We start from the raw sequence: 15882 nt of genomic DNA on the forward strand, positions 1-15882 counted from the left end.
ATTACTACTACATTATGCCTTCTCGAAACATTGGCAATTTGCTTTTCAAAAGTTACATTCTCGTCTTCTCCTTGATTGGGTGGTTGGTAGTAGACTCCAAGCACCACATTCCTTTTATTACTTGCCCCATTAATTTTAATCCAGCTACTCTCGGTGGAGTTACCAAGCTCATCTTCCTGTATTTCTGTGCAGGGATATATATTTTTAACATATAGCGCAACTCCACCTCACTTTTTATTCCTTCTGTTCTTTTTGAACAAGTTATATCCTTCAATTGCTGTATTCCAGTCATGGGAGCCATCACACCAAGTTTCAGTTATACCTATCAAGTCGTAATTACCCTATATTAAGAGTTCAAGTTCGTCCTGCTTGTTTTTTTAGAGCTTTTTGGGAAAGTATTTTGGAATCAGTATACAAATAAAACTAAGAGGAGATCTCACCTAAGAGATGGAATGGAAATGAGATTGGGTGGGAAGGGTAAAGGCTTTTCAAATTTCTCTCTCTTTCTCTCTCTCTGCACACAGACACACACACACCATTCTGACACTTTAATTCGATAATCTCAGGATTTCCTTCCCTCTCATTTATGTTCACAAACAATTAGACTTTGCCCTATATGAACAAATATCTTTGTTTTAAGACTATCATTTGTTCTGAATCCATTAAACAGAGAGAGAAATCAAAATAAACTAACCAGCAAAGACATTTTAAAAGGCATTTTTCATGAACTGGTGTATGGATTTATCGAAGTTTTTCAAGAGAAGATAATTTCTTCTTTTTGCTGTTTTTGTTGGTCTCACAGAATGACAAGAGAGATAGAAAGGGACAGCCCTCTAGACTGGAGACGGGGAACCTGTGGGCCTCCAAATGTTTTTGGACTACAACTCTGATAATCCCTGCCCATTACCCTTGCTAGCTGGGGCTGATTGATTCCAGCATCATCTGGAGGGCTTCACGTTTTCCATCCCTGCTCTAGACAATAAGAGATTTTCCAGTTTATAGACTTGAATAGAATTATAGGTCTTCTCTCCATTGAAAAACTTCATTCACCATCATCTATCAAGTACTATGCAGAGCCCTAGGCTGCATCCAGACTGCAGGTTATTCTGTTTTCCCAGTGTTTTCTTATCTGATTATATCCACATTTTATTTGATCATTCACAAGACATAAAAGCCAGTTCTGGAAATAATGCGGAATATAGTGGAAGTTTAGCACTCATTTCTGTATTAATTTCTTCCAGAAAAAAATCTATTTGCAACCCCATTAACCCAGAAAATTATGGGGATAAAGTAATGAAATTTGGAGCAGTATACCAGCATATAGTTCTTTCTTGCTGTTTCCATGAGGGAATCATGGAGAAACAGGAGTGTGCAGAAAGGGAAGGAGTAGCAACATGTCCAATGACATTCAATGTTGTGTCATACCACATCCAGTGGTGTGAATGAAATTTAGCAGGACATAGCAGTATATTGGTCAAAAAGCCACAATTCCATAATGCAACAGGTACAGTAGTTTGAAAGGAATGAGGACAGAAATGCTACCATTATAATCAGTAAAACCATCACAATAAACCCCATGTCTGAATACAACCCTAGTCTGAAGCACTGAACTCCTCCTATGATAAGGTTTTAGGTAGCTTTCTGTTTTCATTAACTAGCTTGAACTGTATTTGTCTGCTTTGGACAGAAGCAAGAACAGGGTAAGTCAGATACTGTCATTTTTTTATTTTAAATCAGAATTTCAAATACACTTTGGCCAATGGAAAATTCAAAGTAGGTAAAAATTCTTATAGGACTGTGTAAGTTATGAGAGCTAATAATTTAATACAAGATTGCGTATTTCATGTGGCCAACAGCCACAGGATTCCATCCAAGTACAGGAAATGTATATCTACTGAACTGACAACTCTCATATGGCATATCTGATGTTTGTTAAACAGCGTTAAGAGACAGGATCTGCAATGACCCTCTCGTAGTTGATTGAATGTAAAAAGAGAAGTATGATATGTGTTTTGTGAAGCAGAACTTTATGTCAGGTTAAAGCTAGAAACGTCTCTTCCACAGAGTCTAAGCTCATCAATAGTGCACCTAAACTTTTATGGGAAAGGATACTGTTTGATGCAGTCCACCAGTGGTCCATAACAACAGTCATTCACAGTACACTGCAGAGAAATAAGAGCAGTACGGTGATGGACAAGTACAGAACTATTACACTTAAACAGAACCCTAAAAAACAACAATTACTTTTCTTCATAAGGTCTATCAAAAGCTTTTCAGAGTTAATTATGGAAAACAAAAATTGCATGCTTTTTATTTTCTATAAAAATAACCCATTAAAAAGAGAAATGCTCTCTTCACAAATATTGCATTGCCATTTATGCATTGTCTGACCTCAGTGATAGATTATGATGACAGTAATTAAATGAGGTTTAAAATCCTTTACACTGCTAGGCAGATAACAGGTTTGCCACCAAAAAAGGATGGCTGTGATGAATACCTGATAGACCTGGTTTGCTAGAATTCCATCTGGAATCTGAGAAGGGTCCCGCAGCATACTGTTTATAAGAGTTTTGGAAGCTGTGGAGGAAGAAGATGATACTGTAATTGTTGCTGTAAACATGTCACTAACCAGCTGTCTAGGGGGAAAAAAAGAAACATGCTTTTGAAAAAAAAGAAGATACTGATATGTGAAGAAAACTATGTCTTAATTACACAATGGGCATCTAAAATATTCTTCACACTGAATATAGTATGTTGTAATTATAAAATTGTAATACCTGTGTGCCCTGAACGAACGCAAAAGAGAAGCCCGGGCACAGGAGTTTGTACCATTAATTCCTGAAGTGATCATCAGTTGGTCTGAGAGTCTTCTTCTGTATTTTATACCATTTGGTTTAGCAATTTAAAATTGTAAATCACCTTGGGTGTTTTTGACAGAAAGGCAATAAAAGAATTTAAATGCAATAAAGTTCTGTGGTTGGGATCCAAAGATGAATAAATTGTAAGAGCAGCTTAATGGGAATAAATGGGGGGAAATTCTCTCACACATAGCAGTGGCAACTTTCCTTTAAACTACTCTTCTGAAAATCCCCCCAACTGTGAAGAGCAATTTTAAAGAGAACAGGAAGCATATATCACTTCCTGTTCCTTTTGATCCCTACATTATGTAACATTCACAACTGATCTAAGAAAACAGTAAAGTCTGAATGCATTCCATTGTCAAAACTGCTGTAATCCTGCAAATAGTTTTGTATGTACAGTTAATCTAATTCAATGAAATGTAAGGCATGCACAATTGTTCACTACATTCCCATGATTCAGAAATTAGTTGAGTAATTAATTATAACTCTCTTATAAACATGGCAAAGGGTATTATTATTATTTAAGCAATTATATCCTGCTCTTTCCTTACAGCTCAAGATGACTTAAAATTAAAAACAATAATATGAACCACCACCACCACCACCAAAATACAGAAAACAAATATTCTGAAAACAGACAACAGTAACAGAAGCACAAATAAAAACAATGGCTAATAAAAAGAGAAAGCACATCACTAAATGCTAGTAGCAGAATAAAAACAGGTTGCACATATTTATTCAAAATATTTCCCAATGAAACTATTTTCCATATAGCAGATATCATTAACCAGGGGGTTTCCCTTAGGTGTTCAGAGTGTAGGCACCACTACCAAGAAGCCCCACTGCTTAGACCCAAATAAACAGCTACATGGATGGATGGTGTACACAAAAAGGCCTCCACCAAGGCCCTTAATGAGTAGGCGTGTTCATCAGGTTATTCTTCAAGTATTCTGGTCTCAAATTGTAAAGGGCTTTAAAGATCAACAGTAGCACTTTCAATTGGATCCAGAAAGAAATTGGAAGCTAGTGCAGCTGTCTAATTAAGACGGTCACATGCTCCCAAGAAGTAGTGGCCACATTAAAATCTGGAACAACTGAAGTTTTGAATACAAGGCAGTCCCATGAAGAATGCTTTGCAGTACAGTAGGGCCCTGCTTATATGGCGGGTTAGGGACCAGGCCCCCGTTGTAAAGCAGAAATCGCCATAAGGCGGAACCCATTGACTATAATGGATCGTGTCACGCGAAAATGCCGCAAAACCACAAAATCAGCATTAAAACAGGGAATTTCCCCTAATTGAAAGCCGCCGCATCAGTGGAACGCTGGAAAACGGAACGCCATAAAGTGGGGCCCTACTGTAGTTTAGACTAGTTCATAATGCAACTAGCCTGTGCTGCTATGGTCATATTTTTGGGCTCCAGGAAAGAAGCAAAGGCATATCTGGCCACAGCCCTCACCCGGGCATCCATAGCTGCTGCCAAGTCTAAAAGAGCCTCTAGACTACAAACCTACCCTTTCAAGGAAACAGCAACCCCATTTAGCACAGACTGAATCTCTATCCTGAGGACAGCATTGACAAGGGACACTACCATCTTATCTGGATTAAGCTTCAATTTGTTTGTCCATTGCCAGTACACTACTATCTCAAGACACTGTTTCAAAATCTCAGCTGCCTCTCTGGACTGTGAAAGAAAGGACATCACACTTCAGATGCTAAACAATCTCTCCCATCTGTAACATATATATATATTAAACAGCATGGGAGGCAAGGCAGAACCCTACAGAACATCACCAGCCAATGTGTAGAGCATGAATCCACCAGCACCATTTTCTGGGATTACCTCTTCAGAGCTCCCAACACATCACAATTTAGTTGGATGGCCCACAAACGTATTAGGGCTGACAGTACAGTAGGGCCCCACTCATACGGCGGGTTAAGTTCCAGACCTCCGTCTAAAAGCGAAACCCACTGAAAAGCGGAACTCCATCCATAAGATGGCACCCAACGTCCCAAAAATGCCATAAAAGCGAAACAAGCACCGTATGAATGGGGCCTTACTCTAATTGAAAGCTGCTGTATTAGCGGAATGCCGAAAAGCAGGGCCCTACTGTATTAAAAGGTACTGAGAAGTCCAGGGATTGCACTCTCCCTGTCCAGTTCTCAGTATAGGCTCTCCAGCTGGGCAACGAAGGCTTTGTTGAAATAAATAAATCTAGATAATCTGTATCTTTGAGAAAAACCTGGAGCTGAGGTGGGTAAAAGAAGCTTATATGTTCACTGGCCCTGGGAAGGTTAACATGCATATTGTAAAGCAACTGACCTGCAGAATAGTGATGAAATCTAGTTCTGGTCTTGAGAGACCATCTGCATGGCACTCATACAGACAATGATGATACAGCATCACTATTGTACTTTGTGAAGTAAAAGAGGCCTAATCCCTTCTCTGAATAGCTTTCAGATTTGACACAGGGGTGATAAAAGGGAGACAGATGCAAGAATAAACACAGAAACCATTTGTGCTTATTTCAATTACATGTTTTTAGCTGTAATACATTACAGGCACTAAGGGATTGTTGTGCCAAAGGCTTCTGAAAAAAAGATCAGAGCTTGGAAGTAACTAGTTACAAGTAACGAATTACTTGTAATTTATTACTTTTTTCAGTAACGAGTGGGTAACTTCATTACATTTTGCTGGTAATAGAACGAGTAGTAACTTCATTACTTTTGAGGAGTAATTGTAATGTTTCCAGGATTACTTTTGTGCATTACTTGGGGGGGGGAGCAGGGGAAGTCTTCTGCTCCTCTGATTTGTGAATAAAAATCATGTGCTTCAAATTGGGCTTCTGTGCAGTGTTCTTCCTTCCTGCTCTATGGGTGCTTAGGAGGCAATGAGGAAGGAGGTGGAGAGCGAGACAGGGTGGAGAAAACAATTGTTTAAAAATTGACAGGAGTGGAAGGAGAAAATGAACGAATGAACGAATGAATCTTTATTTTTACCCCGCCCTATTTCCATAACTGAACTCAGGGCGGCTTACAAATAAAAACTACACATAGGTAAAAAAACATACAAAAACATACAATTAAACTAGAATTAAACTAGAATTAAAGAGCTGGAGGTAATATATATGTACAAACAATATGTGTGTTGGGGTATCATTATTGCTGGGGGTGGGGTGAGGGGATGTGAGATTCTGTTATGCCATTCTGTTAATCTTATGGATAAAAAAAGTTATTCTACTACCCTCTGTGTGTGCTTAATTCTAATGTTGTTTTAAGCTACTGAGATGTGCAGCAGCCAAGGCCAGCACCTTATAGGGAATTTTTTTTTTAAAAAAGTAACTAAAATGTAATTGTAGCAATTATTTTTGAATAAAAGTAATCAGTTACTTTCAGAGCAATTGCAATTGTAACGGTAATTATTACTTTTTGGGGCCATGCAACTAACTGTAATTTATTACTTTTTAAAAGTAATCTTCCAAGCTCTGAAAAAGATATATTTTGAAGTGGTATTTTAAAGATGAGAGATGTCATCATGTGGGTTTTCTGAGAGGCAGCTGCAGGTCTAATAGCAGTGTGGAGTACTATGCAAAGTTTGTTGTCCTTTGCTGATTTCTCCCATCCCCAAGTCCTGGCAACTCTGCCAACGTTGAAAACCTGTGGTGGGACTATTCACACTTACAGGGTACATGTCTGGGTATGTTTGTGGGGAACACAATCTCATGGGAGAAATCTAGGAGATACTGTATCTTTATATTGTTATGACTGTGCACATTTTTATTTTGTTTTTGTATAGCTTAATATCTAAATATGTTTCCTAAACTGAGTCAGATAGCTAGAAGATGCTTGCTTTAATGACCATGGATGACTTGATGGCTGGTGGCTACTAGTTACTGAATAAAAATAAACTAATTAGGTGGAGGCTGTGAGAAACAGTTTGTAGTGGAGGCGTAACTAGTGAAGAAGATATTAGGCTGTGCTTTGTAACTGGCTTGCAAAAAGTAGCCAGGGTTGGAAGAATTTGAGCATGAGGAGCAGGAAAGCCTCAAACAGAGTGGCTCTTTAGGAGGCTTTCCTCCTCCCTTGTGCTTAACATTTTTCCAAACACCACGACCCCATAAAAAATCAAAACCCACCAAGACTCTGTACTCACTAGGCAATTGATCCTACACACTGAAATTTACTACCAGTTGGAGAAGTTGCAGCAGGAAATAATATAACACAATTAATCACCACACATCACTAGAGTAACGTGGCTATACCTCTGAGGAATATATTGTTAGTTTTAAAATAAAATTACATACTGAAACCATGAGATTAAAATATTAAATTCAGCATACTCAAAAACAGTTTAACTACAGATGAAAAAGCACCTGTTATGTTACTAAATATGAATTATAGATAATTCCTAATACTTTTTCAGTACACCATATGCAAAATTCAACTGTTACATACTTGGCAATGTTTTCAGTTATTGACACTATACTAAAGATGTTTGTCTCAGACAAATGGGCCAAATGTTTCAAAAAGAAATTGTGTAAAGAAAAAAACAGCAATTTACTAGTACAATTCATTTAGTTCCCTAATAGTTCTGTAAATTGATGAATTTTCATACATGCAAGTGGTTCTTAAATTTTTTATGATGCTGTACTTGCCTTTCTAAATATACTACATCTTCTGTGTTCCCTCTTCCCTGAAACCTCAGCTCCACCAGCATTACTGTATCCCTGTTTGGCTAGCCAAGCTCCTACTCATCCCCTCCCCTGCCAATTCTATGGAGTCTTAAACATCTTCCCCCTCCCCACAATGTCTTGAGGTACTTGGAATCATATCCATCAGATATTTGCTATCCCACTTATTTTTTTTAGTAATCCCCGGTAACACTTTGTGAAAACATGAGCTGTAACAGTTTATTGGGATGCTACAATAAGAAATGCTGAGCTATATGTGTTTCACTGCTGGGTGTTCTTTAGGTAGGGAGTTTAGGTATAAATATTTTCCTTTACCACTTGCTAAATCTCACAATTAAATCCAGCAAAAGCAGCAAAAAGATGCTTTCTCAAAGAGTTCTGAAGCTTCCTGGTGGATAAGCCAGAAATTTAGACCCGTGTAATGTGGTGGGAGGAAAGTACAAAGGTAAACCACTTGATTATGAAAAGAGAGAGATAAGATGGAAATAACATCCTTGATAACCATCCACCAACATTATTGAATAGACCCCAATCTAACAGCATCATCTCATGAGAGAAATTATTATTTATTTGATTTATTATCTGTCCTTCATGTAAGATCCCAGGTTAGGTAACCACAGTTTGAAAATGCAATATTAAAAACAGTTTAAAACAAATTACAGTCACAAGAATAGGGTGGGTCCTATGAAAATTCTTTCTTCTGGGCTGCCGCAACCTAAACTTCTAAGGTAGAAGAACTACCAAGAGGGCTCCCTCTCCTGATCTCAACACACCCAAGAGGATCTGTAGGGAAGAAGGTGGTCTTTTAGATACTTGGAGCCTACGTCCAAATATCTTTCACAAACAACTCTCCCAGCTAGGGTTGCCAGGTGTCTGGTTTTCGCCCAGAGACTCTGGTTTTGGGGATCCTCTCCAGGTCTCTGGGTGAGTCACCTTACTTTCTGGACTCTTAGCTTTAATTTTTTTTTAAATTAAGTTTCTAGGGAGTCTGGTTCAAAAGATACAAACCAAAATGTCAGCCGGCTTCCCCCCACAACTTGTTTGTACTGGCTGCTCTAATCCCTGCCCTTTCAGATTTTTAGCCAGTAAGTGAAGCCAGGGTTGTGATTGACAAAATTTGTTGACCCTCAGGCAATACCTAAACCCAGTTTCCTTTTCCTGCTTGTCTCACATCAGGAATTCAATAAATATATAGCTTTCAGCAGCATAGAGTGCTTTCTCTGTACAGGATTGGGACTTGCTTCTGAGTAAACATGCATAGGATTGCACTACAACAGAAGATCACAGCAGGATCTTCGTAGGCATAAAGTATACAAGCAGGGTTTTTTTAATTACTTGCAAAAACAGCACATTATAAATTTTATATTTCAAATAATTTTTGAACAGAAGTTTTTAAAAGTGTATATGCTGCAGTGTTATACTTTTCTAACTGAGGAGTCAAACAAGTTTAAATTTTACTGGACTGTTGAAGAGGGAAGTTTGTCTTATTCATAGCCAGTTTTGAAAACCTTCCCAATATGAAGCTCTTCTGGGAGTAAAGCTGCAATGCTAATTCCACATACCTGGGAGTTAACCCCACTGAATTCAGTAGGACTTATTTTTGAGTAGACATGGTTAGGATTGTGCTGAAAATCAATGGGACTTTTGAATGAACATAGAAAAGGTTTGTGTTGTAAATCTTTATATCCCTCTCTGATCCTTTTTTAAAGCAGTTAGACAGGGCTTACTTAGGTGTCACAGCTTTTATTTGGCAGGAAACTAATACTTATTTTTCTAAAAAAAATGTTCTGCAATGGCCAACTGGTTTTGACAATAAACTATTATCTGGCGTGCATGTATTTATACATCTCCAGTATGTGTGTATATGGAATATTTCCAACAACCCTGTAAGGTAGGATCACAACAAGAAATAAAGCCATTTAAAATCCAATAATCATGAAACAAGTATAAGACATTTGCAAAACTGCTTAACATTGCATGGTTCTGAATTTTGGATTGGGTGAGTAAAGTTTCTTATCACAGAATTACAGTCCTGTGCATGCTTTCCTGTCTGAGTAAGCCCCATTGAATACATTGGGACTTGCTTCTGAGTAAACACGCATAGGATTGCACTATAAATATCTTTACAGGTTGTGTAAATAATAAACATCTTTGACATTCATGCTTATATACATATTTCTTCATACTATGTCTTGATATGTATCTGATTTCACACTATGGTTGTAAATTATTATTTACAAATTATTATTTCCTCTGCATTTTAAATGTGCCCTCCTTCCTTGGGGTGGTCATGGTCCCCCTCTGATGTTTTTACCCTGAGGGACAGATTAGGCTGAGAGATGGTGAGTAGCCCATGGTCACTCAGTAAACTTTGTAGCTTATTTCCATTTTAAAATTTAATTATAATGATTTATATGCAGGCAAACTCTATGACGTAATGCAGTGGTTCCCAACCTGGGGGCTGGGACCCCCAGGGGAGCCGCGAAGTAATCCAGAGGGGGCCGTGAACAGTAAAGAAATGAATTATTTATTAATTTTTTAAAAAAGTCTTCACTCCTTCTACACTGTCTGCTTTCCACTGCTGCTGCAGATGACACCTCCCCCTTGCTCCAAACGAGAGGGGAGGCCTTTTGCTGAAGCACCAGAGCTTCTTTGAGGTGCGCTAAGAGCAGGCATCTGCCTATAAAATACATGGCAGATGCCAAAGGAGGCTGAGGGTGGAGCTACCAGGAAGAAGAGGGGATTACTATCACTGATTCCCGTCTCCTTGCACTGCCGCTACTGACAGTGCCCTTACTTAGAATGAGAAGAGAGGACTTTTTGTGAAGCAAAAAGAAGCAAGGCTGCACAGAAAGGCTGCTTTCCCCCTTCCTTCCTGACAGCCAGCCTGCCTCCCTGGGGGGAGGGGGGTCACAAAACATTTTCAGCTTATAAAGGGGGTCCCGTGCTCATAAAGGTTGGGAACCACTGACGTAATGCAGATCCACAGAATACATTTAAAGCACATCCAACTCACATTTAAAGTGCATGACTTCCCCTAAAGAATCCTGGCAAGTGTAGTTTCCCCCTCACAGTTATAGTTCCCACCAAATGACAATTCCCAGGATTCTGTGGTGGGATTCATGTGCTTCAAATGTATGTTGGATGTGCTTTAAATGCATGGTGTGGATCTGCCCTAGTGTGCTGTGCACTCATTAGTGAATTGAAAAGAACAATTTTAAAATATATATTTTTAAACAGGGCTGTAGCTCAGTGGTAGGGCACATGATTCGTATGCAAAGGTCCAAAATTCAATCTCTGAAAAAGACTGTTGCCTGGAATCCTGGAGAACCAATGCTAGTCCACGTCATCAATACTGAGCTAGATGGTACCAAATGGCCTGACTCGGTACAAAAGAGGAAAGAGACCCAAGGGCCACAGTGACTCTGAAATTTATTTATGTATTTTATTTACAACATTTATATATGCTTTTTGTAAAAAAATTCAAAGCAGTTTATAGAAGGAATTAAAACAAAATTATTGGCCAAAACAGTTAAAGACAGGTATTTAAAAATATTCAAAATAATAACACCAACAATGAGTTAAAAAACAGAAAAAATTAAAATAGCTTCTACATGTCTGGCCAGGCTTGCCTAAACAAAAATGTTTTAGTAGGTACCAAAATGAATACAATGAAGGGCCCTGCCTAATGTCAATAGGCAGGGAGTTTCAAAGTGTAGGTACTGCCATACTAAAGGAACAATTTCTTACAAGAGCAGTACTATGTGGAAAATGGGCAACCAGTGCAGATTTCAGAGCAAAGGTATTATGTGCTGATAGGGTCTCACTCATGTGAGCAATTGGGCTGCAGCATTCTGCACTGACTGCAGCCCCCAGGTCAGGTTGTGCTGCATGGGGATTTCTGTGACCTTGACTGATTGGCTGCCAGGACTTTTTTTTAGTTTTGGTTAGGAACCTTGACTGGTTGTGGGATGCTGAGTTTTCTGTCTTACTCATAGGAATCTTGTTGTGGTTGGTATGGTACTGCATTTAGGAAATCATTACTTTCTTTTGTTTTTCTAGATGCATTTCGATTTTCTCTGACCTTACTCCCTTTCATCCATAAAAGCAACAACATTGGTTCCATGTGGTCAGCTCAACCCCCTTAAACCACTGATGCTCCTTGTTATTTGCATGATGGTTTGCTTCTTGCCCAATAGTGGTAAAAGAGAATTTACATACTGGGAAGTGTGGCTTCACTTGCTGTTTTTCCCAAGCTACTGCCTGTGAAGGCAGACCAAACTATATGTGTTTTCTTTCTGTCAATTATTACTCACTGGAATTAGCTATCAAAGTGAGTTTATAGCAGCCCACAGAGCAGGCAGGAAAGAGTAGAGAATCTTCTTAAACTCTTACTCATTTCTCAAACCTCTCTCTGTAGTGAAGAGTCAAGTCTGTAAAGAAGTTTGGAGCAGCTATGTCCAAAGTCAGGCAGGGGGTTGCCAACCCTGCTTTGATATGGATATTGTTGCAGAGGATCCTTAGTTAAGCCTTACCAACAGCACAATCATAGCAATATCTACTCAGAAGTAAGTCCTGTTGAGTTCTATGGGACTTAATCCCTTAGTAAGTGTGTTTAGAATTGCAGCCTTCAGGGGCATTCATTCATTCACTCTGACATCTAACATCTCCACAACTCCTACAATGGCCTTCTGGTGACTGTCCTGTCCTGAGGGCACTTAAACCCTTCTTGCCAGAAGCAGGTTCTCTAAGCAGGTGGGAAGGAATGATCTCATCATTTCAGCTAGACCTGGAAACACCCTCATTTAGCTAAGATTTCTCTCTTAATTTCTAATCAGAGATTTTTTTTTGTTTGAGTGGTATACTCCAAGCAACTGTGGTTGATGCTTAATGTATCATACTTAATGACATCACTAGGGCACACCCCCATGGCATCACTAGGGCCTGCCCCTGAAAGCTCAGGGTTTGGGATGCTTTTGACCTGGTAACTCTACTCCCAGCAAGGTTGCCTTTGGAGAAAAGGGAGGTCCTTCCCTCAAAGACTCAAGTACAAAACTATAATCCTGTTGAGTCACTCTACATCCACACTGTCAGGGAGGAGTTGCAGTGCTGGTCCACCCCTCTATCTGTCAATCATCCACATACTGATCATATGCAGACATTATGTGGTGAGTTAAGTACCCATTACTCATACTATGCTTCCTAGAAATATGCCCCGACACATGCCTGAAAATGTGAAAATTCAACACACACCAGAATGTAAGTTTCAAACACCAAGAACCATACATAGTAAGCTCCAGAAGTCATGCAGCTTCTCTCAGTATATCTATTCTGATCATCCCCCCACTGTACTTTTACTTATTTTTGGAGAAGGCATTTTGCTGGAAAAAACACTTCTGTCTTCAAAATGGCATAAGAAACCAAAAGTTTACTACAAAATTAAAATTCAGAAAGTTGTTTCTGTGATAATGCCACTGTTTTGGTAAGGCAAAACAGACTAATTACAGCATTTATTAAATAAAAGTTACTTTAAAATGTCAAACCTTACAGTGAATACATAAAGGCTGAATGCACACATATACACACACACCAGTGGAATTGATGAAAGGCAAGATATAAATTGACCAAATAGGTAAACCTAATAAACATACATAATACATTAGGATTTCAGTATGAGCCAGTGTATAGTTTTAAAAACAAAATGCAATGGTGTTTGTATATTTAAAAAGCAGAACTTATTAAAATATCTTTAATAAGATACATTAACTGAAAATATGGAAACATAACTAATTGCAAATGCTTAGTTGTGGCTGGGGAGTTTCAATTATTTTCTTGAAGTTATGTGAAACTTACTTGTGGAAGGCCACAGCGGCAATATTTAATAGACTGCAGTCACCCATTAAACATCGAGCCATTTTGTCATGCTAAGCCCAGATTACATTATATTTTTTCCCCAAACAAATACTGTGAATGCTTAAAATATCTTTATTACCTTAATTAGAATGCTAACCAATAATCAAACTGAAAGCCAGACACGCTAATCTGTCCTAAGATTCATAGTTCCATAAATTTGTTCTAGAATTCTACATTTTTACATTTAATCCACATGTCCATGTAAAAATAGTCAAAGCAAATCAATGCAAAAGAAATAATACCGGCTGCATAATTCCGTCCACCAAAAGCTAGACAATTTCTTTACTTTAATGCTTCTGAAACGCATTGGAGCTCCAGTTTAGCTTAATCTTCATACAAAGGGAATTCCACAGTTTATTTATTTACAATTTATATCTCTCTCTTTATACAAACATCCCAGAGCAGTTTACATAATAAAACTTTAAATCACAAAAACATCTGCACAACAGATACAATTAAAACACTACAGAATACTACGAAACAATCCAATCCAGCAGTGGCAACTCCAGTAGAATATTAATTCACGGAACTTTCCCAAAGGCAGTTTTATCTCCATAAGGAGGGAGTTTCACAGTCGGGGCGCAACCACTAAGAAGACCCTATCCCACATCTCCACATGGTGAGCCCTGATCACTGAAGTGAGCACGAAATGGGCCTCCTCTGCAGACCACAGGGCATAATCTGGCCAATATGGGGGCAGCGCTCCATCAAATATTAGGGAGTTAAGTTATTTAGGGCTTTGTACACTAAAATCAACTTCTTGAATTGGGACTGGTAGGAAATAGGCAGCCAGTGCAATTTTCATATGATTGGTGTTATATGGTCCATTTCGTACCAGCTGCAGCTTTCAGATCATCCTCAAGGGTAGCTGTATGTAGAGCACATTTCAGTAATCCAGACAGGAGATCACCAGAGCATGGGTCACTGTAGCCAGGCTATCTCTGTCCAGGAATGGCCACAGCTGGTCAATCAGCTGTAGCTGGATATAGCTTGCCACTAAAACCACTTAGCCCTCAAATGATCAAGGTATGGCTGAGAGCTGTTTTACTGTGAACTGATCAGCTGTGGGAGAATGACAATCTGTATTCTCTTGCTGCCACAGCATATTGGACAAAAATATTATGAAGAAGTTCCTCTCAATTGAACTCGGAGATTGTGATGAGTAACAGGTTATGTGTGCGGGACGGGAGTTGGCTAAGCCTTTTGGCCCTTGATGTGAGAGACAGAGCATATGGAATGCTGCCCAAATTGCTTCCCTATAAACAGATCTTCCCCTTCATTTGTCATGAGATAATTACTGCATGAACACACATCATTACATTGGGACTCATCACGCCTTGATCATGGCAGCCACAATCAAGGACCTGGAGAACTGTCATATGATAGCAGTTATCCATGGTGTAAGTTTTCTTAACATTACAGTGGAGGTGGGCAGAACTTGGGATGGGGTTACTTTTCATGGCAACTACATTATGCACCCTAAGTTGAAAGCGCAAACGTTCTATTATTGAATATACATAGTTTAGTACATAATCATTTCATGTATAATCCTTACTGAAAAGTCTGATTATATTTTATTTATAAAATGTTTGTATAATAAAACTCTGTAAGTGGTTTATCATAAAAACAATAAAAATAAACATTCTATAAGATTTCCTAAAAACCAGATAAAATCAACATAAAAATATAATGCAACTGTGCATTACAAATAAAACTGAGCAATGTACAAAACAAAACAAAATAAAAATTAAGAGTCAGAGTCCAGGAAAACATGGGTAAACATATAAGGTTTTAAGAGACGTTTTAAAAGGCATTTAAAATTAAACCTCTGTATGTCTAATAGGCACCTCCAACATGTCATATTTTACATCTTGTGTATTCAACAAGCATTGAATAGCAGATGACAACATATCAGGAAGCAATCAGATCACCTGTACAAAAAAAATAATCCAAATGAACTTCATTGTCAGCCTAATAATTATAATTGTGCCCATTTGTTGCATGTGAACAAGCAATTTAAATAAGCTTATCTAATGACATCAATAAGTACAGTATCTTCATAGCTGTAAATATTTTATTGTGGAACAATGACCAATCACTCCAACTTAAAATGAATTAATATTCTTATATTAATACTGCTTTTGTGCTATAGCCTAGTTCCTTTTAGACAAGCAGGATGCTTCCTCACCAACAATCCTAGATCAGGAAAGCCTATAAAACTGATCCTGTATGATGAAAAAATATCCAGTCAGACAGCTTTCACCATCATTAAGAGCAGTATATAATTATTAAATTAAAAGTTCATAGAGTGTGGAAGGAAATACAAAGCAAAAGGAACAGAAGAGAAGGAAAGGGAAGGAAAGATGTTCAGATAAATGGAATTTTCTGTGATAAAGACTAACAACATATTCAGAAAGAA

At 38.3% G+C, this 15882-nt stretch overlaps 1 protein-coding gene across 12 annotated transcripts in view; it reads right to left on the reverse strand.

Annotated features, from left to right (window-relative positions):
- The window catches only part of CDIN1 (CDAN1 interacting nuclease 1), a 214236-nt gene that overhangs the window by 101910 nt on the left and 96444 nt on the right, over nucleotides 1-15882 (reverse strand). For all 12 annotated transcript variants that reach the window (XR_009760709.1, XM_061611513.1, XM_061611521.1 and 9 more), the window contains 2 exons: nucleotides 2498-2577; nucleotides 2113-2162 (listed from right to left, as the gene is read on the reverse strand). Coding sequence is in view for 11 of the 12 variants with exons in the window: in XM_061611513.1 (XP_061467497.1) it covers nucleotides 2113-2162; nucleotides 2498-2577 (130 nt within the window). In the remaining variant the exon portion in view is untranslated. The remainder of the gene's footprint in view (nucleotides 1-2112; nucleotides 2163-2497; nucleotides 2578-15882) is intronic.

This window comes from Rhineura floridana, chromosome 2 (genome assembly GCF_030035675.1).
Source record: "Rhineura floridana isolate rRhiFlo1 chromosome 2, rRhiFlo1.hap2, whole genome shotgun sequence".
In the NCBI taxonomy this organism is placed as follows: domain Eukaryota; kingdom Metazoa; phylum Chordata; class Lepidosauria; order Squamata; family Rhineuridae; genus Rhineura; species Rhineura floridana.